Source organism: Octopus sinensis, linkage group LG1, assembly GCF_006345805.1.
Source record: "Octopus sinensis linkage group LG1, ASM634580v1, whole genome shotgun sequence".
Taxonomy (NCBI): domain Eukaryota; kingdom Metazoa; phylum Mollusca; class Cephalopoda; order Octopoda; family Octopodidae; genus Octopus; species Octopus sinensis.
This window is the reverse complement of record NC_042997.1, coordinates 152,387,129-152,414,852: the sequence shown is the minus strand read 5'-3', so window position 1 is coordinate 152,414,852 and position 27,724 is coordinate 152,387,129. Positions and strand designations below refer to the sequence as shown.

The window sequence follows — 27,724 nt, the reverse complement described above, 5'->3', positions numbered from 1 at the left end:
GCCAAAGTAGGCAGAGTTGCATGATACAGATTTTTGATTCCTCATATCCTTTCAAACCAACCAACATGCTAGCATGGAATATGAGCTAAAAAGAGGATTGTGATAATGATGATTTATATTATCAGTTTTAATTGGTAAAAGTTATAAAGTGACTTGAGAATATATAAACATATATATATATACATATGTACACAACAACACAACAACACACACATATATATATATATATATGGCGCAGGAGTGGCTGTGTGGTAAGTAGCTTGTTTACCAACCACATGGTTCCGGGTTCAGTCCCACTGCGTGGCACCTTGGGCAAGTGTCTTCTACTATAGCCTCAGGCCGACCAAAGCCTTGTGAGTGGATTTAGTAGACGGAAACTGAAAGAAGCCTGTCGTTTATATGTATATATATATATATATGCATGTGTGTGTTTGTCCCCCTAGCATCGCTTGACAACTGATGCTGGTGTGTTTATGTCCCCGTTACTTAGCGGTTCAGCAAAAGAGACCGATAAAATAAGTACTGGGCTTACAAAAAGAATAAGTCCCGGGGTCGAGTTGCTCGATTAAAGGCAGTGCTCCAGCATGGCCACAGTCAAATGACTGAAACAAGTAAAAAATAAAAATAAAAAAGATATATATATATATACACACACTCATGTTCTGAGTTCTATGCATCCAGTTTTTACCATTAAACCTTTATCTTTTGCTTGTTTCAGTCTCAGAACTGCAACCATGCAACAGAACCACCTTGAAGGGAAGGTTGAACAACATCCCAATACTCATATTCTATTGACCCCTAATGCCCAACAGCTAAGATACAGAGACATAAACAAACTGATACAGGTTCTGAAGGAGCTGTGGGGAAAAAATACACACACACACACACACTCAAATATTTATAACAGGCTTCATTCAGTTTCTGTCTACCAAATCCACTCACATGGAATTTTGTTGGCCTGAGGTTGCAGTAGAAAACACTTGCCCACAGCTCAATGCAGTGGGAATGAAATCAGAACTATCTGGTTGGGAAGCAAAATTCTTAGAGAGATCCACACATAATCAGATATGAGTATGCATGTACATACACACAAATCCAACTCACAACATATATACATATGTATAGTGTTTCTTCCTCTGATTGCCTTAGCTTCACCAGTCTATAATGACCTGCAAAGGTTATGACTACAGCCCATCCATCAAGCAGAAAATGAAGGCAATAAAATAAAATGCTGACTATTTTATGAACTTACTTTGTCCGAATGCACAAGTCAAGTGGAGGCACCATGTCATCATCAGATGGTATCTTGAAGTTTGGATTGCTTATGTCTATAAACGAAATTAAAGAAAACAAAAACAACATCCTCAGTAATTATCATCTAAAATAACAACTCATTTTAGAAATATATATATATCTGCTGAGCTTGGCATCAATCTGTGAATGGATGAATGAACAACTGCATGCATGTATGTATGTATGAATGTATGTATGCATGCATGCATGTGTGTGTGCATGTATGTATGTAAATAGGTATTTGTGTGTGTGTATATATATATATATCAAAGGATCATTTCTTGATCTGTTTTGTACTTTTAAAGGCCTATGGTGATGGATGGATGGTAAGAGAAGCCATATCCATGCACATGCAAGAATGAAAGTAAATCAGAACAATCAGGCTGAATGTGAGATGGCTATCATCTGACAAGAAGAGGTAATCATTGTGTGTATATACAGGGTGTCCCAAAAGTAAATGATGGATTTCAATTTTTAATAATTTCCTTACCTTTACAAATAAATACATAGAATTTTGATATAATATAAAGAACATAATCGAAATTAATATGCACAAGTCAAATTTTGCAACACCACTACATCGTATATGAAAAATGCCATCACTTACATGGAAGCCATTTTCAGCTTCGCACACCTGTGCTCTTTCCAAAGCTTGCACCATAACACCCTCAAGAGTTTCAGACCCTACTTCTCTGATTTCTCTATTGATGTTCTTCAGTTGCACCAAGGTCTCTGGTTTGTTGATATAAACCCTCTCTTTCAGGTATCCATGACTGAGACCTTTTTGCACCCAGCCATTCAAAATAGATCTCACACATGGTTCCAGCAAGATGGAGCAACTGCTCGGACCACAAGAGAAACAATGCAGTTGCTACAGCAATGCTTTGGAGAAAGAATAATCTCCTGCTACGGCAATGTCGACTGGCCTTCACATTCCCCAGACTTGACTATCCCAGATTTTTTCTTGTGGGGATACCTGAAAGTTAGGGTTTACATCAGCAAACCAGAGACCCTGGTGCAACTGAAGAACATCAATTAAGAAATCAGAGAAGTAGGGTCTGAAACTCTTGAAGGTGTTATGGTGCAAGTCTTGGAAAGAGCACAGGTGTGCAAAACCAAAAAGGACTGCCTTTTAAGCAATGTCATTTTTCATATGTGATGTAGTGGTGTTGCAAAATTTGATTCATGCATATTAATTTCCATTATGTCTTTTATATTCTATCAAAATTTCAGGCATTTATTTGAAAAGTTAAGGAAGTTGTTAAAAACTGAAACCCCTCAGTGACTTTTGGGACATGCTGTACACTAATGGAGGTACACAATGATGACTGGGTATTAAAACAACATACATACATAAGACAGTAGAACAAAGTCTGAGGGAGAATTGTTTGCTGTTTATATCAGGTCAGGACACAGAGTAGATACTCCTTTGTTGGCTCCATATATATGAAGAAATGCAAGACTGTGATTTATGAATTAAGGGAGATTTGGCTGCTATTCCTAGCAGATATGGCAATTAAGTAGAGGTGCTCCCATTATATATATACATTGGAGTGTAAGGTGCAATTTGTGGTACATCTCGCTGCTGTTTCTGTCAGGTAGAGCTACAATGAACAGGTGTTTCCTTCTGCATCCTTTTTACAAATATACAGCTATACTCTTTTGGAGATGCAGATCAAACGATATCTGTTAGTAGTATAGAAATAACATGATGGAGAAATATGATCATTCTGAAACACATTACAAACTGTTTGACCAATGAAACAGAATATCTTTGTATTGTCACTTAAGTCAGAATTACAGTAAAATATTGTTAGCCTCTATTTCTATTTAATCTTCTTTTCCTGATTTTTACTTTTGTGTTCTCTCTCTCTCTTTCCTTCTCTCTCACCCTCTCTCTTTATCAGGAGACTGGAGAAAGCAAGATATTAAAAGACAAAAAGAACATCGAGGGCATTTAGACTATCCTGTTTTTTTCTTTGTGCTTTCTCATTGTAACTTATATATCAGTCTCATTCCCCATCACCTGTTATTCCAATTCTCTCTAGTTTCTCCTCCCATGATTGCTTTCCCTTTTTCTCATCCTTTCTTTCTCTCTATAAAATGGAGAAAGCAAGTCAAGATAAAATACTCAGATCTTTTCAAAAGTTTAAGACATTGAAATAAAACATAATACTTTTTATTGTGTCTGAGGACAGAATTCTCTTTTAGTGCCTTATTTATTTAACACACTCACCAGTTCAATTTCCACTCATTTAATTATTTATGTTTTCTAAAATTTTCTTTGCATCTTGCAAACTTTTCAATGGTCATTGACTTTGTCCATTATTAGATCTGTGTTGTTTTTTTGTTTGTTTGTGTGCATGCATGTGCATCAGTATGCCTGAGTATATACATATATGCATGTATGTGTGTATGCATGTATGTGTATATGCATTGTATGTATGTACATATTCTGCATATTCAAGAACGTAAGATCACCCCTGGCATTAATTGTAGAACTAGAAATGTAGTCAACAGCATAAGGTGCATAGAAGGTGCTTGTAAAGACAAGAACATGATATACATAGGTGAAACATCTAGAAGCATTGCGGAGAGAGCTAAATGATAGGATGACAAAAAACAGTCCTCCATATTCTACCAACATGCCAAAGACATACATGGAGGCACACAGGGTCAACTTGACATCCATATTTTATCCAAGCACCTGAAGGACCCAACACTCAGACAAATATAGGAGTATGTTCTCATAAATGAAACATCCCCAGTACTAAATAGGAAATATACTTAGAAGGTAGTCATACTCCAATACCCATAGTTTATATATACACAGGTAGAGTTGTTAGTAGGCTGTTATGTTGATGTATATATGTGTGTGTGTGTATGTATGTGTAGGTAAATGGATATGTAAGTAAACAGACAGATAAATGGATAGATAGGTACACAGGTAATATGGACAGACAAGCACACACATATATACACAAATGAAAACTGAAACACATGACCATACACACACACACACACTTCACACACACACACATACACACACACAAGGAACAAGGATACATATGCAGACACACATCAATGCATACAAATATACAAACACACAAACATGAATATGCAGAATACATACATACAAATGTACACACAGGCATATATCTATGCATACACACATACATGTATACACATACATACATACATACATACATACATACATATGTGTATACATATGCACACTGACGTGCACACATGCACACAAATAAACAAGCAAAAAGAACACAGCTCTGATAATAGATTGAGTCAACAACTATTGAAAAGGTTGCAAGACGCAATGAAAATTTTTGAAAAAATAAATAACTGAGTGGGAATTGAACCAGTGAGTGCGTTAAATAATAAGGCACTAAAAGAGAATGGCCAACCCCAGACAATAAAATATGCTTTAACACACAAATTCACATAAAGAATCTTGTCCCACCCATGCTAGCATGGAAGACGAACGTTAAATGATAATGATGATGATGATGAATCTTGCAAACCAAATCCAAAAACGAAATAAAACTTTTTGTATATAACAAGATACACTTTATACAAAATCTCCCTGTGAGATGGTAAATAATAATTATGATATGTAGTTTGAGGGAAGTTTGTTTTCTGTTTTGACCATTAAGTATATCATGTGCAGGCCCCACTTTAGCTGAAATAAGAGGGCTGTAATTTAAGACAGAATTGGATGCTACTTCCATGAAGTATATTAGCTACAATTTAGATGTCTCTCTTGTTAGCTCTTACATACACACATACATACAAAAGCCGATAGGGTTTCATGTGAAGGTGATGTGGGTGTTATGTCTGTCATCTTGAGATATTATATAGAGGCTCCATCAATTTGTCTTATAATTAGCTAATGCAGAATTTACGTATAATATAATGAAGCTACTTTATTTTATCTGCCTTATTGGGGATGTTGGCAACTATAATAGAGTAGCCCAAAGCTACATTATTAAAAGGAGACTTCCATTAATGTGACACACAATTTAATGTCGTTTCTCATTTCACTCACTGTCATTATAATAATGCTCATCATTATTATTTAATATCCACTTTTCCATGCTTGCTTGAGTCAGATAGAGTTTTTCGAGGCAGATTTTCTATGGCCAGATGCCTTTCATGTCACCAATATTCACCCTTTTCAAGCAAGGTAAAACTTCCCCATGACCAGAAAGGCTTTTGTAGAATATTGGAAATGACTGACTTTGCTTGTATGACAGTGACACTCATTTATCATAATAATTTACAAGAGGGCCACACCATAACTGGAGAGTACTATGCCATCTTATTGAGTCAGCTATGAAAGACTATCAAGACCAAATGCCTAGGAAAACTGAAGAAAGGGGTCTTGTTTCATCAGCACAAGAGTCCTTGGTTTCAGTGGCTGCTGTGAGTGATTGTGGCTTTGAACTGGTTGATCATCCTCCCTATTTTCTTGATTTGGCTCCATCAGACTATCATCATCTGTTAGCCAACACGAAAACATCACTGGCTGGGAACCAGTATCGCTGTGATGGTGAAGACATTTCTACTGTTGATGACATTTTTGACTAATGCAATGAAAGCCTCTTTACCAATGTGGTCCAAGCACTGCAACACCAATGGAAGATGTGTGTGGACTTCAAGGGGGACTATGCAGAAAAATAAACCTCATTTGGTCACGTTCCATGAGAGTTTCTTGGTCAGCCTATGAACTTTTCAGTCAACACATATGTGATAAAAATTGCTGTTTATGAAAGAAAACAAATTACAAGAACTAAATCCACACACTTTCTCCAACTCCTCCTCCCCACCACCACCACCACCACCACCATTGTCACCTTTCCTTCTCCAACAATTCATATACCTACCAATGGTGAGCCGTATCGGTTGCTGCTGTTTGGCAAGCCCATCATAGTAATAAAGATCAAACTTCTCTGCCTTATTGTCCTTCACAAGTGAGTCACTCATTGAAAACAGCACAGTGAAATGACTTTCACTGCACACAATCCATATCGGATATTTGGGGTTCTTATAGTAAGAACCAACCTGCAACAGAAACATGTAGCATATTAACAAAATACAAAAAATATAAAAGTTTAATGAAATAAAGTAATAAAATATATTATAATTATCATAATCAATATGTACCATTATCTTTTATTTCAGAAATTATCAAAGCTAATTTTTTTAACTAAAATCTGATTTTTATTTTTTACTTCCTTTTCTGAGAACGCAAACTTAAGCCTTTGAACTCACAGGTATGATTTAGCTGGCATGATTTAATTGATTGTACCCCTGAAAATTGCAAAAGCAGACAGCCACATTGTGCTGTACTTATAGCTTCTGACTTTCTTTCCATCTCCTTATTTCCAGTTCTACTGGACATTTTTATATTTAATTTTATGTTACCCCATATTTGCTTGTCTTGGGGCCATATGACCAATTTTCATAGTATATATATATTATTATTTTACTCTATTGTGTTTGTTTTAATCATGGACCTGTATGTCTGTCAGCTATTCCAAGTGGCTTTCCATCGCTGGCACCACCAAAAGTGAACAATATCAACATTAAAGGCATGAAATTGTAATTATCTTTTGGACATTGACTGATGAGGAATTAGCTACAAATTTTCCATTTGCTGTGTTTCTGTGAAACATTTGAAATATATACATATATTCCTCCTGTAAGGTCGCAGTCATTGTTTGACCATACCTGGTTACTAGCTACTTCCACACCATAGGACCTCGTGTTCAGTTAAAGTGATTTAGTAATGCAATTCAATCTGAAATCCTTCAAGGTGCTACTGTTCTGAATCACAACAGAGGTGAGAATAGTGTCAGCTAGCAGATAACTGCCTTCTTCTCAATATCTAGGGCTTCCCAACCTTGAACTCTGGCACTGGATGCAGTTTAAAGCCATAGCTAGGAAGTAATCTTGGTTTCAGCCACTTGAAGGAGAAAAAATTATTATGAGAGATTTTAAAGCAAAAGTTGGTAGAGAAAACACTACAAGGATCAGGTGAAGTAGGTGACTGATGGATGTTTTGGCAAAGAAACAATTTAGCAGAGACCAAAATTTTATTCCATCACTACCAAGAAAATTATGCAAGTGGAAAAGTCCAGGTGACATGACTTAAGATTAAAAGGACTATATACTGATCCACCAATGGTTTAGAAATGCAAAATTTACACAAAAAAAATATACCCTGGAGCAGACATAGGTTCACATTATAATTAAGTCATAGCAGAAATCACAAACGAAAGTTAAGAAAATGAAAACAGTTAAAAGAGAGAACAATTAAACTTAAACTTGGTAAATCAGACAGAATGTAAACAGAAGAATGATGTAAACAAATAGGAATGTTTACATAAAGAAAACATACAAAAAACCTATAACAAAGGATAAACAGAAGGGAAATTAAAACTTGGAAGTAAATATCGGTAAAGAAAACGATACCTATAAGTAAAAAGGAAAAAACAGAAAATAGATGATTGATGAAATTTTATTAAAACAGAAAGAAGGAAAAAAAAAATATAAGAAAAAAATTATCAAGATAGATATAACACCCTAATAAAGAGATCTGTCCTGAAAGAAGAGAAACAAAACAAAATGGCTGGATGATCAATGTCAAATAGCTGAAAAACTTAATGGACAACATAAATCTAAAGAAATGTAAGATAAGATAAATGAGAACGCAAACAGAAATGGATGAATAGACTAAGAGATAACATTAAGGATAACAATGGAAACATACTGTTTGATCACGACCAGATTGCATCTAGACGAGTTGAATAGATAAAAGAACTGTACAATAATGAGGAGAGACTGGCAATGCCAAATTTTGAATCTGCTAATTGAAATGAAAAAAGCAGGAAAGGCAATAGAGTAAGTGAAATATGGATTGTCAATAAGGACAGACAAAAATACCAGTAACAGCATTAAAAGCACTGGCTAAAACCAACTTAGATCTAATAAAAAGACTTATGTAATATATGAAAGTGTTGAGGTGCTTGGTTTAGTGGTTAGGGTGTTGCACTCATGTACATAAGACTAATGTTTTGATTACTGAACTAGATGATGTATTCTTGATCAAAACAGTTCATTTCATGCTGCCACTCAGCTGGCAAAAGTGAGTAATACTGCAACAGGCTGGTGTCCTATCCAGTGGGTAGAATACGTACATGACAGAATTCATGAAATTGGCCTAATGAGACCATGGCCCAAGATGAACTTTCTGATTATATAAAAGTGGCCACATAACAACTGACTCCTTAGGCTTACTACTCTAAAGGTTATCCAATTTACAGCAAGAATAAATGATGAAATAAGTCAACTGCTGAGTGGTTCTTAGACTGGGAATGGGAACTCATGAAGGAATATCTAATCTAATAATTAAATGTGAAAGAGCTCTACAAATAAATGTTTTATATAAATGTTCTATAGGTGCAGGAGTGGCTGTGTGGTAAGTAGCTTGCTTACCAACCACATGATTCCGGGTTCAGTCCCACTGCGTGGCACCTTGTGCAAGTGTCTTCTGCTATAGCCTCGGGCTGACTAAAGCCTTGTGAGTGGATTTGGTAGATAGAAACTTAAAGAAGCCCATCGTAGATATGTTTGTGTGTCTGTGTTTGTCCCCCAACATCGCTTGACAACCGATGCTGGTGTGTGTACGTCCCTGTAACTTAGCGGTTCAGCAAAAGAGACTGATAGAATAAGTACTGGGGTTGATTTGCTCGACTAAAGGCGACGCTCCAGCATGGCCGCAGTCAAATGACTGAAACAAGTAAAAGAGTAAAGAGAGAGAGAGTAAACTAAGCATTTAACAGAGTAAAACATACAAAAGTGAGGTCTGATCAAAAAGTACCAGGACTGTTGTTATGGTACAGAGCTAAAGTACATAGAGTAAAGCAGTTTGACACAGACTGATCTTGAACTCTGTTGCACACACACATTAAGTTATAACATTCTCATTCACTTCTGTTGTTTATAGTAGTACTTGGAAGTAATATGTGTTGAGTGTGGTCATTTCAAAAGGATCAGGATTCAGCTGTGTAGGAACATCTTTATTGTTTCGATGAAGACGAAAACCTCTTTAAAATGGTTATAAGAAGCGATGAATCATAGGTCTATCACCCTGAAACCAAGGCTCAGTCTTTGCAGTGGAAGAATTCAACAAGATTTCAAGACATTGAAGAAATCCAAGAGAATGTGACAAGGTATTGCTTGCTATCCCAAAAAGGGATTTCCAGGAATGCTTCCCTCAATGGAAATGATACTGGATAAAGTGTGTAGCTTCAGAAAGGGGCTCCTTCAAAAGAGACTAAATGCCAAATTGATATGTGTATAGTTGCCTTTTTTTAGCACCAGTTCCAATACTTTTTGTTCAGACCTCATATATCAGCATTTGGGACAAATGAGAATGATTGCCAGACAATAACAAAAATATATTGGGGACAATCAGCAATGGTAAAACTTGACTGGAGAAAAACTTCAGAATTTGAATATAGGAAATGAGTCAGGCAAGACTGTGTATTATCCCCTAGCCTATTTAATATCTACACTGAGAAGATCTTCAGGGATGTTAGAGCTCATGGCAAGAGAATCAATAGAAGGTATTGACATCAACAACTTTATATATGTAGGAGAAATTGTCTTATTAAGTTTCAACAGAACCTTATAACCACTTTAATGACAAAGGAATGCTCTATGGACTAGAAATTAATGTAAAGAAAACAAAACCGATGGTAATCAGCAAGCAACAACAAATACCAATGATAAATATTAAGAATGAGGGAAAGCCTGTCGAACTGACACTAAAGATAATATATCAGAGATGTATGCAATCAGATATGAATATTACAACAGGCAAAGCCTGTTGAACTGACACTGAAGATAATAAAGCTGAGATGTATGCTATCAGAAGACAGAAAATGTGAAGCAGAAATCAAAAGAAAGCAGGAAGATCATTTAATTTTAAAAAATGCCAAAAATACTAACATCAAGAAATATGACTGCAAAAACCAGCAGGGTTACTTAAGGAGTTAGTTTGTGGAGGGGAGTGATTTGTAAAAGCAGAAGTGGACAAAAGTAAGAATGGGCGATGAGATAAATGAGTGGCAATAGAAGTGACTAAAAGAGAGTGTGATAACATGCTGTACAGAAGGGCAAACTTAGAGTGTATCGATACAGGAGATGATATAAAATGATATATGATGGACTCAGAGTGATGAGAGCAATTTAGTCAGTACAAGTGGTGGAAAATGAGAGACAGAGGACTTGGAGTGATGGTCAAAAGAGAGTAGGATCAACAATAGGCAGATGAGATGGGGAATCAAAGATGCAAGATGAGGTGGGCAGCAAATATAGGCTTGCCAACATCAATAATTCTTCAACAACTGACATAGTTTATGACTGCCTGTGTGCAATAATGTTGGTCATATATAAAGAATCTTCAGATCTCAACCAAGATTAAAGTTTTTTTTTTCCTAGAAGAGTATAGTAGTTAAACAGTCAAGAACTATAAAGAATAAGCATTATAGGATCACTTGTCATGGAGGCAATGAAAAGCGACCAACACTTTTGGTGATTTATTGTGCTTGAGAAAAGATATGAAGCTAAATGAAATCATGGTTGTGGCCAGTGCCAATGATATGTAAACCTTGCCTATGCTGGTGACACATGAAAGGCACCCATGCTGGTGACATGTAAAAGGCACCTGTGCCAGTGACACATAAAAGGCACCCATGCTGATGACATATGAAAGGCGCCTAGTACACTCTGTGGTTTGGTTGGTGTTAGGAAGGGCATCTGGCCATAGAAAACAAGCCAAAACAGACTGGAGCCTGGTGCAGCTCTCCAGCTTACCAGCTCTGGTCAAACCGTCTAATCCATGCCAGCACGGAAAATGGATGTTTGATGATGATGGAGTGGTGGTGATGATGATTATGACGACGATGATGATGATGGTGATACAAATGTAATGAAAATGTGTAAACAAAATCTCTTACCTTGGTGTTGTTGTAATGCTCAAACAATGACAGGAACCCAATATCACTCGGGTGCTGGATACCTCTTAGCACTGTTACATTCTCTGTGCCAGAATCCAGTTCCATCTTGTTGTCAAATACATTGGATACAGCATTTCCAGTAACAAAAAGGTTCACAACCTCCTGAAATGAGTTTAACAAGTAATATAAAATACAATACACAGTTACACAATGTCCTAGAATACTAGCGATGTTGTTATTATTGTTGCTTTTGGTTAGTCCCAGGTTCGCAGTCCTGATTAAGCAAACCCATGATCAAATACATTCCAAACATGACCATCCTGTTATTTTCTCAGCAATTACATTTCTAACAAAGATACAGTATCCAATCTAAAATGTAGATTTTTCAAAACAGTAGTCTGTAATTTGAAAGAGATTTGGCTACTATTTCCAGCAGGTCATAAATACCACAGAGACATTGAAATAGTTGTTTAGCCCTCGGTCAGCATTGTTCGAGTAGACCTATGATCAAAGATATTTCAGTTGTGACTAACCTGCCTTGGTAGGGTTATCTAAGACTGCATTGCTTAATGTGTTCTTGCTTTTTTTATTCAAGATTTTTGAGCATTATCCGAGGTAGATTTGGTTAGTTTCCAGTCAATGGTACAACTATGTAGAAGCTACTTCATCATATCATAACACTGTTCTTGTTGTTATTGTTATTTGGGGAGGAGATAGGTGGTGTTGTTGTTGTTTAACTCCAAGTCAGCTCAGATCATCAGGCTTCTAACCAAAGGAGTTCTAGTTGTGAGCATTCAGCTTTTTCTCAAAGACAGCACATTTTTAAATCCATTATCCCTGTCCTTCCTTCCTTTTTTAATATGGCAATGTTTTCTTCTGGAAAATTAAGTCACTATTTCTAGGTATTTGTATCAGCAACAATTCACCTACCAGCATCTTTTAACCACAAGCTCAGAGATATGCTATTCCTTCTTTCTGCATCTTCTATCATTACTACAATGGCTTCTGTACTCCTGAACTATTTAGCTGCATACCTCTATCCACTCAAGCTCAATATCGTCTTTTTCTCTTCCTTTACCTTTACGTCCTGCCTCTAAGACCCAACAAACAAAACACTTTGCACAGCTTTTCCCTCCCAAAATACTACAATCTCATATAGTTACCTGCCGGCTCAAGTTCTTTTGTCTTTTAACAATAGCTACTGATATTTAGATGTTTAATCTGAACATCAACAGAATCAATCTCACCAAAATGGGAAGTCCTGTACAGAACAATTTTTCCTTCTCGAGCCATGCCTGGCTCATAAGGGCCGGTTTCCTTGGCGTATAGGTTCCCCACTTGGACAGGATGCCAATCCGTCACAGATGAGCTGCAAGATGCAGGAGGAAAGAGTGAGAGAAAGCTGTGGAGAAAGAGTCAACAGAAGTTCACCATTACCTTCTGCCGGAGCTGCATGGAGCTTAGGCGTTTCGCTCATAAATATACACATCACCCGGTCTGAGATTCGAACCCATGATCCCTCGACTGCGAGTCCGCTGCTCTAACCACTAGGCCATGTGCCTCCACTCTGTACAGAACATAGACACCACTAACATACCCTAGTCAGTAAAACTGATCACAAGTTGGAGAGGACCTACGAAACCCATAAGCACAGCTTATTTTAAAAAGACGCATTCTAACTGTAACTTTCACTTTTTTTCTAGACACTATATATATATCTAGCAGTGCACTATCACTTGTGTTCATTTGCAGGATGATAGAATACTATTTGATAGTTTTGTACTGGTATTTCTAACAGGTCAGTTACAGTATAGAAGCTTTTTAATTGGCTGAAGTAAAAAAGGTGGTTGAAGTAATAAAAGTGATGGCAATAGTGAAAGCAGCTAGTTATTTGCAACAGATGACATCTCACAGGTGCAATATCTTCATATTATAGCATGAAAACAAAGAAACAAAGAGACAAAACTGCTTTCATTCCACAAGGCCTAACGAGAATTAAAGGAAGGGTTGGTGATGAATTAACAGATATTGTGACAAGCAAAGTGGTATATGCAAACCCAAGCATTCAATTTCCCAGTATCATAACAGTGTTAACAAGAACAGCTGCAATAGCAATCACTAGGGGAGGGGGGCAAATCCCTTTGGGGATGTTATAGCGAAAGTGGTTTTGTTAGTAGTAATAGTAGTAGTAGTGGTGGTGGTGGTGTGGTGGTGGTGGTGGAGGAGGAGGAGGAGGAGGTGGAAGAGGAGAAGTAGTAGTAGTAGAGATGGGTAAATGGTAGCCTTCACTTAGCAGAGATTACAGTGATAGTAATAGAAATGTTAATAGTGGTTGCGGTGGCAGAGATTGGTGGTGATGGTAACAAAACAAGGTGTTAATAGGAGTGGTAGTAGTAATATTAGTAATAGCATAAATGGTAGCAGTGGGAAGAGCAGTGTTAGTAGTTGTAGTAGTGCTCTCACTCACCAGTGCTATTTACCATTCCAAGAGAGCTACACATAAAATGTATTCTGTACCTGTGAGCAATAGCCATAAGAACCCATGAGTTTGCTGTTTGGTTCATCCATTTCACTACGTATCCTGCACAAAGGAAGACATAATCACAATAGCATCATTAGTGAAGAGCAAACAAACAACAAAATCAAATAGCGAACATAAGAGATTTGGATAAATTTCTATGCTATGATGCAAAGCGAATATTGATGCTTCAAGTGAAACCCTTTGTCAGAGAGAGAACAAAATAAAAAAAAAGGATAGTTTGCTTTCTCCAACAAATAAGCTTACTTTAAACGGCAAGATTCCCATATCAAACTTATCAAAATTTGTAAACTTCATTAAATAATCTTTGCCAATACTGAATTTTTAATTCCCAAAAATCAAGAATTTTCTTTTGTTACAAGTAAAAAACACCCATTACACTCACGGAGTGGTTGGCATTAGGAAGGGCATCCAGCTGTAGAAACACTGCCAAACCAGACTGGAGCCTGGTGCAGCCTCCGTGGCTTACCAGACCCTGGTCGAGCTGTCCAACCCATGCTAGCATGAAAAACGGACGTTAAATGATGATGATTTTAATTCACAGTGACTCTGCTGGACTTAGACTTTGTTAGTCTGAAGTATTCACTTCCAGCATTTGGTTAATATTTTAGGAAAAATATTCAACTGATGATGATTAAATCAACACCAATATATAACAGTTATAGTATTTCATCAATCCTAGTGTGACAAAAGATAAAGTTCTAACTTCTTGTAAATTGCAGTATTTGTGTAGTATTTTGTTGTATGTAAAGGTGGAAAGCTGTTTCAAGACATGAATTCACATCAAGAATCTTGCAAAGGAAATGCAAAAATAAAATATTGTGTAGCACTATTCTGCCAATGTCTTTTAAAGTCCAAATATTCAGTGTTTCAACCCCTCACAAGAATACTGTGGATGTTGGGGTTTACACCAATGATTCTCAAATTTTTTTAAACTACCACACTTCTGTCGTTCACTAATACTCTTTCAATGCCATAATGCTATTATTTAACAAAATTAAATACACTCATAAATTGCTACCAACAGGTCATTCACCATTAATCATCATCATCCAGAGTTTTGAATCCAGGTTCTGCCCCCGTTAATGGGGGTGGTCAGATCTACCTCACTGCCATAGCAACCACCCTCACACCATCTCGCCATGTTTTGGGCATTCTCCCTTCTCAAGCCAACCCTCCTAATCTCCTTATTCACATTTTCCTCACTTTCTTGGTCCATTTACCTGAAACTCAAGCATCCTCCTCAGAACATGCTCCTCATCCCTCCTCAACACATGCCCAAACCACTGCACTCCATTTGCCCTTGCCAGCTGTTCCACTGATTCCTCCAATCCCAGCATCCCCATCAAGTCCTCAATCCTCCTCCTATCAAACAGCTTCACTCCACACATTTCTCTCACCATTGCTCTCTCAGTCCTTCCCAAAATTACCATCTCTCTCTCCCTCAAACACCATGTCTCACTCCCATACAGCATTGCAGCTCTCACGCAACTCCTATAGACTCTTCCTTCCATCTTCAATGAGACCATTTTCCCACATAACAGCACTCCACATTCCCTGAACATCACCCATTAATATAATATAGAATATCAAATCAATACTTTTACCACTAATATTGGCTTCAAATTTTGTCACAAGACCATCAATTCCAGGGAAGAATTAAGTCAATTACATCAATCCCATGGTTCAACTGGTACTTATTTTATCAATTCCAAAAGGATGAAAGGCAAAGTCAACCTTGGCAGAATATTTTTTACCACTAATGTTACCAGATGATTTGCACAAACAATACACAATTGAAAAATACTTTTGAAAATTAGGACATTTAAAATAGTCTCCCACTATTGCTCCCTTTGTCCCAAATGCCCATTATATATTTTCCATTGCTCCATAGAGAGTGGTACCATCTGCTAGGAGAAGCACTTGTTTACACTTTCATTTGCCCTTAAATCACAAGCAGCATTAAGAAAATTCATGTGAAATTCTCATTTCATGTGGAATTCTCATTTCAACTGGCATTCATGTCTTCTAGGCTTTTTCAAGCCTGGAAGACATGAATGTCAGTTGAAAAGAAGACCAAACACAGTACTTGAATGGTAATTTATTTTATTGGCCCAATAGGGATGGAAGGCAAAGTTGACTGTGGTGGGATTTGAACTATGTAAAAAGCCACAACTGATTAATAACACTTTAACAATCCTGGCAATACTAAGGCAAAGTTGATTTTGTGAAATTTTGGACACAGACTGTTGAGGGATCACACAAATTATTTAAAGACATTCTATGAAAATGATATTGGTTTCAAATTTTGGCACAAGGCCAGCAAGTTTGGGTAAGTGGGTAAGTCAATTACATCGACTCCAGTGCTCAACTGGTACTTATTTTATTGACCCGAAAGAATGAAAGGCAAAGTCAACCTTGGAAGAATTTGAACTCAGAACATAAAAACAGACAAAATGCCACAAAGTATTTTGCCCAGCATGCCAACAATTCTGACAGTTCACCACCTTAATAATAATAATAATAATAATAATAATAATAATAATAATAATAATAAGAAGAAGAAGAACGAACTAGTGAGTTTAGTTTAATGGCCTACCAATGTATACTATGAGTCTCTTTGCCCTAGGAGTCGGGAAGACACTCGGCAAGAAATGGAAGCAAATTTGAAAGAAGAGGAAAAAAAAAAGACAATAATAATAATAATAAGAAGAAGAAGAAGAAGAAACACTGCCAGATCAGACTGGGCCTGGCGCAGCCTACTGGCTTCCCAGACCCCAGTTGAATCGTCCAACCCATGCTAGCATGGAAAACGGACGTTAAACGATGATGATGATGATGATGATGATGAATAATGGTAAGGCAGCGAGCTGGTACAAAACATTAGCATGCCGGGCGAAATGCTCAGCGGTTCTGAGTTCAAATTCTGCCGAGGTTGACTTTGCCTTTCATCCTTTCAGGGGTGATAAATTAAGTACCAGTTGCATACTGGGGTCGATCTAATCAACTGGCCCCCTCCACCAAAATTTTGGGCCTTGTGACTAGAGTTGAAAAGAATAATAATAATGATGGTAAGGCAGCGAGCTGGCAGAATCGTTAGCATGCCAGGCGAAATGCTTGGTGGTATTTCAAGTCTTTATGTTCTGAGTTCAAATTCCATCAAGGTCAACTTTGCTTTTCATCCTTTCAGGGTCGATAAATTAAGTACCAGTTACATACTGGGGTCGATCTAATCAACTGGCCCCCTTCCCTAAAATTTCGGCCCTTGTACCTAGAGTAGAAAAGAATAATAATAATGATGGTTTCAACTTTTGGCACAAAGCCAGTTAGTTTGAGGTAGTGGGTAAGTCATTTACAATGACCCTAGTGCTCGACTGGTGCTTATTTTCTTGAACCTGAAAGGATGAAAAGCAAAGTCGACCTTGAAGGAATTTGAACTCAGAACATAAAGACAGACTAAATACCACTCAAGTATTTTGCCTGGCATGCTAAAGATTCTGCCAATTCATTGCCTTGTTCTAGGAAAATAATATTAATCATTGATTAACATTGCTCTTTGTTTCTTAACTATTTCTGGTTAACTTTTTAACTATCCTTGTAATAATTATGATAACGCTACTTAATTATTTTTCATGTAGAGGCACTATCTCTGAATTACTTATTTTATCATTTCTATCAGCTTACATAGAAAGAAGTCCAAACATCTGCAAGGAAGAATGGGAGTATATTATGTTACTAGTATAAAACACAGTGTAAGGAAACTGGCAATATTATGCATTGGTAATCATTATACTATGAAATTCATGAGCTTGGATAAATTTGGATAAGGTCATGGCAACAAGAAGAAAGAAGCTAATGTTTCAAGACTCATCACCTGAGATGAAAGAAATTATTCAACTATTGAGAAATATTTTTCCTCTCTTATACAAATATTCCTCTTCTCCCTGCAGTATTCAGATATTCCAAAAATCATGAATTTCATTTATGTTACAGCTAACTTTACTGACTCTACATTAAAAGCACCTTGTAAAAAATAGTAGCACCATGTAAAAAGCTCCCAGTATACTCAGTATAGTGGCTAACATTAAGAAGAGCATTCAGCTGTAGAAACTATGCCAAGGTAGACACACTAGAGTTTGCTGCATTACTCAGGCTTGCCAGCTCCTGTCAAACTGTCTAGCCCATGTCAGCATGAGAAACACATGTTAAATGATAATCATGATGATGATGATGATGATGATGATGATGATGATGAAGAGATAAAAAATTAAATGAGAAGAGTAGCAGCTAACTAAAGCCCTTATAATTGCTCTCTAAATGTTGGACTGCAGTAGTGAGGATCTCTCCTGACAAAAGCACATCCTTAACATACCTAAGACTGCATCCCAGCAACTGACCCAGATCATCTGGGCTAGAAGATACTTCAGTTCCCTACAAGTGACAAACTACAAAGTTTGGGTGAAGTCCATAATGAAGTAAGACTCCAACATCTGAGATGGTGCTGCTGATGCATGCACAAACGTTCTAGACTGCATCCAGAAAAGCACCACCTGACTAATTGGCATAAAGTTACAGACATACTCCAGCTTCTGGCCACAAGTACCTGTTATCCATTCTTTGCCTTTTCTACTACTACTCTTGTAATGGCCTCTGCTTGTCAGAGATGGTTGAGCTCATGCTACATCTTCTCACCTATTCTCGACCCATTTGTCACTTGTTGTCCTTGCTGAGTTCATCTTCCAAGCCTTTGTCACTTATCCTTGCTGTGTTCATCCTCCAAGCCTTGTACTAATCCCTACATCTAATCCTTTCCTAAAAACTTAGCCCTCCCTGTTCAGTGCTTTCTCACAAGTGTTGACTTGCAATAAGTCCAGAAGGAACATCAATGCCATCATTCTTACCTGTTAAGGAATGCTTGCAAAAACCAAGGACACTACTATTTCCCAAAAACCCAGGAAGTAAGAAAAACAAAATGGCTATTGTGCAAGAGGACAGTAGACTTAATTTGTTGCCTGGTTAAAAATAAACCAACACTTGACCCTTGAATGGTTTAGTGGTCTCAAGACCTTACTCCTTTTCTGCCAGTCTTGAAGATCCTGTAAAAAGAATACTGAGTGTTGCCTTCTTCTTTTGATCATCATCATTATCGTTTAACGTCCGATTTCCATGCTAGCATGGGTTGGACGATTTGACTGAGGTCTGGCGAACCAGATGGCTGCACCAGACTACAATCTGATCTGGCAAAGTTTCTACAGCTTGATGCCCTTCCTAACGCCAACCACTCCAAGAGTGTAGTGGGTGCTCTTACGTGCCACTGGCACGAGGGCCAGTTAGACGGTACTGGCAACGGCCACACTCAAATGGTGGCTTTTATGTGCCACCTGTACAGGAGCCAGTCCAGCGGCACTGGCAACGACCTCACTCAAATGTTTTTTCACGCGCCCCCAGCACAAGCACCAGTAAGGCGATACAGGTAACGATCACACACGAATGGTGTTTTTTACGTGCCATCAGCACAGAGGCCAGCTTGTTACTCACGCAACGATCATGCTCGGATGGTGCTCTTAGCGCTCCACTAGCACGGATGTCAGTCATCAAATTTGATTTTGATTTCAACTTGATGAAAGCTATAAAAACAAGAACAACAATAAATGTAACATAAAGTTCAGTTTTGGACTCATTATCTTGTGGTAATTAATTCAGTATCTTAATCATGCTATCATAATCACTAAAATGTAAGTAGTCATTTAGACAGAGCTTGATGGAAAGTAAAGTACACTTACTTTTGCACAGACCGCGATAAGATTGCTGAGTATAGGGCAAGAATGAGACCACTGCTTCCTTCAGCTTCAAACTGAAATGTTAAATAAAGATATTCATATATACTATATACTATATACTCGTGAAATGAGGCAACCACAGTATCTCAAAAAAAAACTGTACTTCATTTGTCTTTAGTCATCTCATTCTCCATCCCATCTATTAATCTCCCAATCTCTCACAAACTAAAGTTCCAGTATTTTATCACTCAATTTTTGAGGAAGTCACAATGTGGTCACTTGATCTGCTGGTAATTGCAACCAAGTCACCTTCAAATGACACTCTAGCATCTTATAAAAGGGCAGGGCATGCTGTAAAATGTAGAATTAGATATACAATGTTTAGGAAGACAAGTTTGTCATAGCATGTATACTCTTAATCATAATTTTAATCAGTTACAAGTGACCATGGGTTACAATGCCGCAAACTATTCTTGTGTCATTTAAAGTAAAACAATAACTTTCTCCATTCCTTTATTCCTACACACACACACACACACACAAACATATGCGCATAAACACAGACCTTTACACAAACACACACTTGTGCTTTGAGTCTGGATTTTTTGAATGACTGGCAAGAAATACTTTCAACACCGAATATTAAATTAATGTTTTCTTAACATAAAAATAGCAACAAAGCTGGTAAATGACAATGAAAAGCAATAAAAAAAAAATTAAAAAATCATTTGTACACTCTAGAATTTTTCAATGGCTAGACTAAACATTAATTCCCAAAGGCATTATTAACTAAATTCATAGTTGAAAGCATTTCATTTGATAATTGGCAGAATGTGATTCTGTATTATACAGTTTGACATTTCTCACATTAATATTGTGAATGTTCATAGCATATGAGGAAATAGGTTGGAAAAGAAATATGGTTTGCTCCAGATGGATAAGGTGACAAACTAGCAGTCATTAGAGCTTAAAATGCAATATCTAGTGGTATTTGCTCTGACTCTGCACACCAAGTTCAAATCATGTTGAAATCAACTTTGTCTTTTTCCTTCAAGGGCTGACAAATAGAGACAGTCATGTACTGGTGGAAGAATCAATTCTTTCTTCTCTCTCTCTCTTTGAATACTCACACACACACACATACAAACATACATTGTTTGTTGGTTAACAAGGTTACCATTAGTTTCAGGTTTAGAATTCTCAGCAATTATCTAGCTTGCCACATGGTATGTTAACCAACAAATAAAGAATATTTATCCACCAATGTGGCACTGAGCACTCGTTTTCACAGACTAATATCAGCATGTATATATATATATATCTATATATATAAAACTGTAGTTGTGTGAGTGTCTGTCCCCTTCGATTTAGATTCCTAACTATTCCCACATTTTGCAGTGCAGTTTAACCAAATTCGGGTATCTTATAGTCGTGATTCATATCGAGCCCGTCTGAGTATTAGCGCGCGTCTACGATGAGTCTACGATTTTAAAAATAATTTAACATCATTTTTTATTCCATTTTAATGCATAATTTTTCGTGTGTCGATGGCGGCGGAGTTGGCGTCCACGCTCACACCTGCACCTGTTTGCTTCTCCCCCTTCTTCCCTCCCTCGTGAAACTGCGAGGAAGGGAGTGTAAGGAAATCAACGTCGTAATGCGTCGTCTAGGAGACCAGCGTTCTTTTAGAACAACAACTTCATGGCTTGAAGTTGCCAAAACAGAAATCGCTAAAAAAGCTGAAACAGATCCACAAAAACGGCAATTACCGCCACACAGGGCAGGTTTCCTGTGCAAACAATTTGCACAACCGAATGTTTTAGTTGTTGCACAAATCTTTATATATAAAAGTAAGGTTGTGTGTTTGTCTCCTACGATTTAGATTCCTAACTACTCCCACATTTTGCGGTGCAGTGTAACCAAAACCTGGTATCTTATAGTCGTGATTCATATCGAGCCCTTCTGGGTATTAGCACGCGTCTAGAAACAGCATAGAAACAGCATAAGGTATGCGCAGTGCAAGCTATGGACACATAAAAAGTGCAGCAGTATCACTGGATGATTAAGAGAGAAAATAGTCTTTACATGTGACAGATGTGCAGGTACATTAAACACAAGGAATGTACAAAAATAAACTCCTTCAAATGCCAGGGGAGATCCTTAGAAGTAGTAGGTAGTTTCCATTACTTAGCTGAGCAAGTTAGTGGTGGAGGTTGTTCTGAAAGCATAGCTGCTAGAATAAGAAAGCGCTGGGCAAAGTTCAGAGATTTACTGCCAAGGATCAGCCCTCAGCACCCTCTTATTCATCATTGTCCACCCATAGTCCAGCATAGTCCAGGCAATAATAGAGGAATTCAAGACAGCTGCCCTCAGGAGCTCCTCTATGCTGGTGACCTCGCTCTCATAGCTGAATCACTACCAGAACTAGAGAAGAAATTTCAAACGTGGAAACAAGGTCTAGAATCAAAGGGCCTTAGAGTCAATGTAGCAAAAACCAAAGTCCTAGTAAGTAGGAAGGCGAACAATCACAAAACCCTTCAGATAGATGGAACTGCACAATCTGTAGAAAAGGTGTAGGTAGCAACTCCATAAGATGTACCCAGTGTAAGCTATGGATGCATAAGAGGTGCAGCAACATCAAAAGAATGTTAACTGAGAAGATTGTTTTGCGTGTTAGATGCACTGGAGCATAAACATCTAAGATGTTCAGAAAACAGATTCCATCACATGCTAGAGGGAGAAACTAGAAGTATTTGATGGCTTCCACTACTAGGTGACCAACTCTGTAGTGGGGGAGGATGCTCTGAGAGTCTTGCCACTAGAATAAGAATAGCCTGGGCAAAGTCCAGAAAGCTCCTACCTCTGCTGGTGACAGAGAGCCTCACGCTCAGAGTGAAAGATAAACTGTATGATGCATGTGTGCGAACAGCTATGCTATATGGCAGTGAAACATGGGCCATGACTGCTGAGGACATATGTATGCTTGAAAGAAATGAAGTTAGTATGATCCGCTGCATGTGTAATGTCAATGCACACACAACAGATGGTAAGTGCCATGAGAGAAATGTTAGACATAAGAACTATCAAATGTAGTGTGCAAGAGAGACGACTATGCTGGTATGGGCATGTGATATGTATGAATGAGGAGAGCTGTGGGAAGAAGTGTCACTCCCTAACAGTGGAAGGAACAAGTAGAAGAGGGAGACCCAGGAAGACATGGGATGAGGTGGTGAAGCACTACCTCCAAACATTAGGCCTCACAGAGGCAATGACGAGAGACCAAGACCTTTGGAGATATGTGGTGATTGAGAAGATTCATCAAGGAAAGTGAGATCACAGCCATAGCCTATACCAGTGTCAGATAACTAGCCCATTTGTAAAGTATCTTTGAATCATCGGGTGACACGCCATACTTGAGAAGACATATTGAGTCAAGTAAAATCAAAATCACAATCAGAATCTCAATAAAATTGAAATTAAAATGGAAATTGTATTGTGGCCAATGCCAGTGCCACCTGACTGGCACCCGTGCTGGTGGCACATAATAAGCACCATTCATGTGTGGGTCAATGCCAGTGTCGCTTGACTGGCTCCCTGTGCTAGTGGCACTTAAAAAGCACCATCTAAACGTGGCCGATGCCAGCCCCACCTCTTCGCTCTGACTGGCTCCTGTGCCAGTGGCATATAAAAAGCACCCACTACACTATTAGAGTGGTTGGCATGAGGAAGGGCATCCAGCTGTAAAAACATTGTCAGATCAGATTGGAACCCAGTGCAGCCTCCGGGCTTGCCAGTCCCCAGTCAAACCGTCCAACCCATTCCAGCATGGAAAACGGACATTAAACGATGATGATGATGATAATGATGATGATGATGAGAGAGAGTGTGTGTAAGCACCCTAAGAGAAAAGTTGGGCATAAGAGACATCAGATGTGGTGTACAAGAGAGACAACTGCACTGGTATGGTCATATGATGTGCATGGAGGAGGACAGCTGTGTGAAGAAGTGCCATGCTCTAACAGTGGAGGGAACTTGTGACACCCAGGAAGACATGGAATGAGGTGGGGAAGCATGATCTTCAAATGTTGGGCCTTTCAGAGGCAATGACAAGTGACTGAGACCTTTGGCGATATGCCACGCTTGAGAAAACCTGTCAGACCAAGTGAGATCCTAGTCATGGCTAATGCCAGTGTTGCTTAACTGGCACATAAAAAATACCCTTTGAACTTTGGGCAATATGTTGTGTTTCAGAAGACCTGTCAAACCAAGTGAAATCGCAGTATTGGTTGATGCCGGTGTCATCTATCTGGTACCCATGCCAGTGGCATGAAAAAAGCACCTGCTACACTTTTAGAGTGGTTGCTGTTAAGAAGGGCATCCAACAGTAAAAACCATCTCAAATCTGACTGGAACCTGGTGCAGCTCCCTGGCTTACCAGTTCTAAGAGACCGTCCAACCCGTGCCAGCATGGAAAACAGATATATGACGATGATGATGATGATAATATATGTAGGTATATATATATATATATATATATATGTGTGTGTATATTCTCTTTTTACTCTTTTACTTGTTTCAGTCATTTGACTGTGGCCATGCTGGAGCCTTTAGTCGAGCAAATCGACCCCGGGACTTATTCTTTGTAAGCCCAGTACTTATTCTATCGGTCTCTTTTGCCAAACCGCTAAGTGACGGGGACGTAAACACACCAGCATCGGTTGTCAAGCAATGCTAGGGGGACAAACATAGACACACAAACATATACACACACATACATATATATATATATATATACATATTACGACAGGCTTCTTTCTGTTTCCGTCTACCAAATCCACTCACAAGGCATTGGTTGGCCCGGGGCTATAGCAGAAGACACTTGCCCAAGATGCCATGCAGTGGGACTGAACCCGGAACCATGTGGTTGGTAAGCAAGCTACTCCTGTGCCTATATATGTGTATAATGTATATATAGTCATAGAAGTTAGCTGCTTTGTAGATATGAAAATCTCTACCAAATTCAGCAAGAAGGAGAATATATATAGACAACTACTTTGAAATCTGCAGCTGCTTTATTCTGATTATAAATTCATATTTATACAAATAATTATTGGTGAACTAGGTTACATTAATATTGTCTAAGTGACAATCCGGAAAAACTTAAATTTTCAGGCAAGGAAAGATACCTGAAGTATGTGCTTTGCAGATACAATCTGTAAATGGAACAATAGCAATATACAATATATTTTACAGTACAACATGTAATTAATAGTCATTATTTTTATCTAAATTTCAGGAATGGAACTTCTTTGTTTTTGTTAGAAACTAGTTCCGAGCTTCTCAAAAGTATTCTAATAAACACAAAGAAAATCCCACTTCTGACAGATAATTTTTAAATGGCGGTGCCCCAGCATGGCCACAGCTCAAGAGCTGAAACTGGAAAACATAAACATAAACATAAAAACATAAAATAGTAAATAAATAATCCATCCATCTAGCCAGCCAGCCAGCTGACTACTCAGCTAACCAGCCAGCCAGCCAGCCAACCAGCCAATCAGCCAATCAGCCAGCCAGCTAGCTTACCAGCCATCTGCAGTGAACATGAAGCCACGTAATTTCAAACCACACAGCCATATTGGCAACAACATACATGTGTGTTTGTGTTTCACACAAAGTTGGCAGATACAAATGTTGGCCAAAAAAACAGGTGCTTTTCAAAGTCCACTGAGTTACTGAGTCGGGATATTTGTTCTGCACCAGCTTACAGATACTCCCTTGTCACTCTCACTGTTAGAAATGTAATAAAGCTGTAACCAGTCCATTAGAAATCTTCAGTTTACAATGCTATTATTTAACAATGTTTACCATTCATGAACTCATCATCATCATCGTTTCACATCTGATTTCCATACTGGCATGGATCAGACAGTTTGACTGACGTCTGGAGAGCCAGCAACTGCATCAGGCCCCAATATGATCTAGCAATGTTTCTACAGCTGGATGCCCTTCCTGACACCAACCACTCTGAGTGTAGTGGGTGCTTTTACACGCCACCGGAACAAAAGTCAGTCAGGCGAACCTGGCATCAGTCACATTCAGATAGTGGTTTTTTCATGCCACCAGCAAGGGAACCAGTCGGGGCACTGGCATTGGCCAAGTTTGGACGGTGCTTTTTATGTGCCACCAGCACGGGAGCCAGCACGAGAGCTTGTAATTAACTGATGCATTATTTTAACCTTCAAAGGATGAAATGTAAAATTTACAGTGGGTGGAATTGAACTCATATGGCAATTAGAAACTAGAAAGCATTTCAAATAGAAATTTTCATATTCACCACTAGATGGACTCTTCCATTGAAGACGATGTATGAGTGCTCAGCTTTTTTGCCAAACAACCTGCACAAATGATTTGTTCATAGTGATCGAATGTATGTGCCGTACATTAGTTCACTCCCTCCGTCAAATTGACATTACCTGAAGTAATGGAGAAGCATCATAGCCACATGTTGAGAGGAATTCTTTGGGGTTTGAATAATTCACCTCTGGAAACATAGGTGTTTCGTTCAACATCCTTAAACAACCCTTATTCAGGGAACTTTTGAGTGGGATAGGCTACTTGAACTGATGAAAATTCTAACTGGGCCCCCACCTGCAAGGTCATGTGCTGTTTATCTTGATATGAGGTCATCATGTCGCACACATATGGTTGTGATTCATGAGCCTGGTAGACCCTTATCAGAGGGGTAGTCATGATGGGTATACTGGACTTCATATATTTTACCCTAATGTCACTTTGATGGCATGCACTGCTCTCTCACTAAATAATGATAATGATGATGATGATGATGATGAGGAGGAGGAGGAGGAAGAGGAGGAAGAGGAGGAGGTAGAACCCCTACAAGAATCAGCATTGCTTGGAACTGCAAGAATTCTTTGCAGGGTTCTTGAAGCATGACCAGTAAACAAGTGTCACCTTAGTCTGCTGGCTGTAGACAGCTGACACTTACCATCATAGCCAGAAAAATAAGCTGTGAGTTTTCATCACATCAACAACAACAATCCTTTCTACTATAGGCACAAGGACTGAAATTTTGGGGGAGGGACTAATCAATTACATCAACCCCAGTGTTCCACTGGTACTTAATTTATTGACTCCAAAAGTATGAAAGGCAAAGCTGACCTCAGCAAAATTTGAACTCAGAACACAGTGGCAGATGAAATACCGCTAAGCATTTCATCCAGCATGCTAACAATTCTACCAGCTTGCCACTTTTAATAATAATAATAATAATAATAATTTCAAATTTTACCACAAGGACAGTAATTTGGGGGATGGGGATGAGTCGGTTACATCGACCCCAGTTTTCAACTGGTACTTACTTTCATTGACCCTAAGAGGATGAAAGGCAAAGTTGACCTCGGCAGAATTTGAACTCAGAATAGAGTGACAGGTGTAATACCACTAAGCATTTTGTCCAACATGCTAATGAATCTGCCTGCCCTAATGCAGTACTGGCTCTCGTGGCTTCTGATCTTAACTGACTGGAAGTGTTATCATGTACATGTTTTGTTTTGGTATAAAAGATGGGTTACAGCAAATATTCTGCTCAATACCACAGATTTGCTAGTCAGTTGTTTGACCATAACCAGCTGAACATGTTCCCTTAGTGGTTGACGATATGTGCATCTCTGATCACAAGCAGAAGTAGTGGAGAAGCATCATAACCATGTGTTGAGAGAAATTCTTTGGAGTTTGAATAATTCACCTCTGGAAACATGGATGTTTCATTTATCATCCTTAAACAAACCTTATTCGGGGTTCATTTGAGTATGATGGGCTACCTGACCTGAAGAAAATTCTAATTGGGCCCCACCTGCTAGGTCATGCACTGTTTATCTTCATATGAAATCACCATGCTGTGCTCATATGGCTGTGATGCATGTGCCTGGTATACCCTTGTCAGATGGGTATACTGGGCTTCATATATTTTACCCCAGTGTCACCTTGATAGCATGCACTGCTCTCTCATTCAATAATAATAATAATAATAATAATGATGATGATGATGATGA

The 27,724-nt window shown here is 38.3% G+C and overlaps 1 protein-coding gene across 2 annotated transcripts in view; it reads right to left on the bottom strand.

Moving 5' to 3' along the window:
- LOC115215742 (probable ubiquitin carboxyl-terminal hydrolase MINDY-4) overlaps positions 1 to 27,724 on the bottom strand; it is a 112,647-nt gene that overhangs the window by 2,373 nt on the left and 82,550 nt on the right. The window contains exons 12-16 of one of the 2 annotated variants that reach the window (XM_029785039.2): positions 19,656 to 19,726; positions 13,851 to 13,914; positions 11,334 to 11,495; positions 6,192 to 6,369; positions 1,253 to 1,328 (exon numbers count right to left, since the gene is read on the bottom strand). In XM_029785039.2, coding sequence (XP_029640899.1) covers positions 1,253 to 1,328; positions 6,192 to 6,369; positions 11,334 to 11,495; positions 13,851 to 13,914; positions 19,656 to 19,726 — 551 coding nt within the window. Of the gene's footprint in view, positions 1 to 1,252; positions 1,329 to 3,249; positions 3,390 to 6,191; positions 6,370 to 11,333; positions 11,496 to 13,850; positions 13,915 to 19,655; positions 19,727 to 27,724 lie in introns of those variants that run through there. The other variant, XM_036505686.1, reaches the window with a different exon arrangement.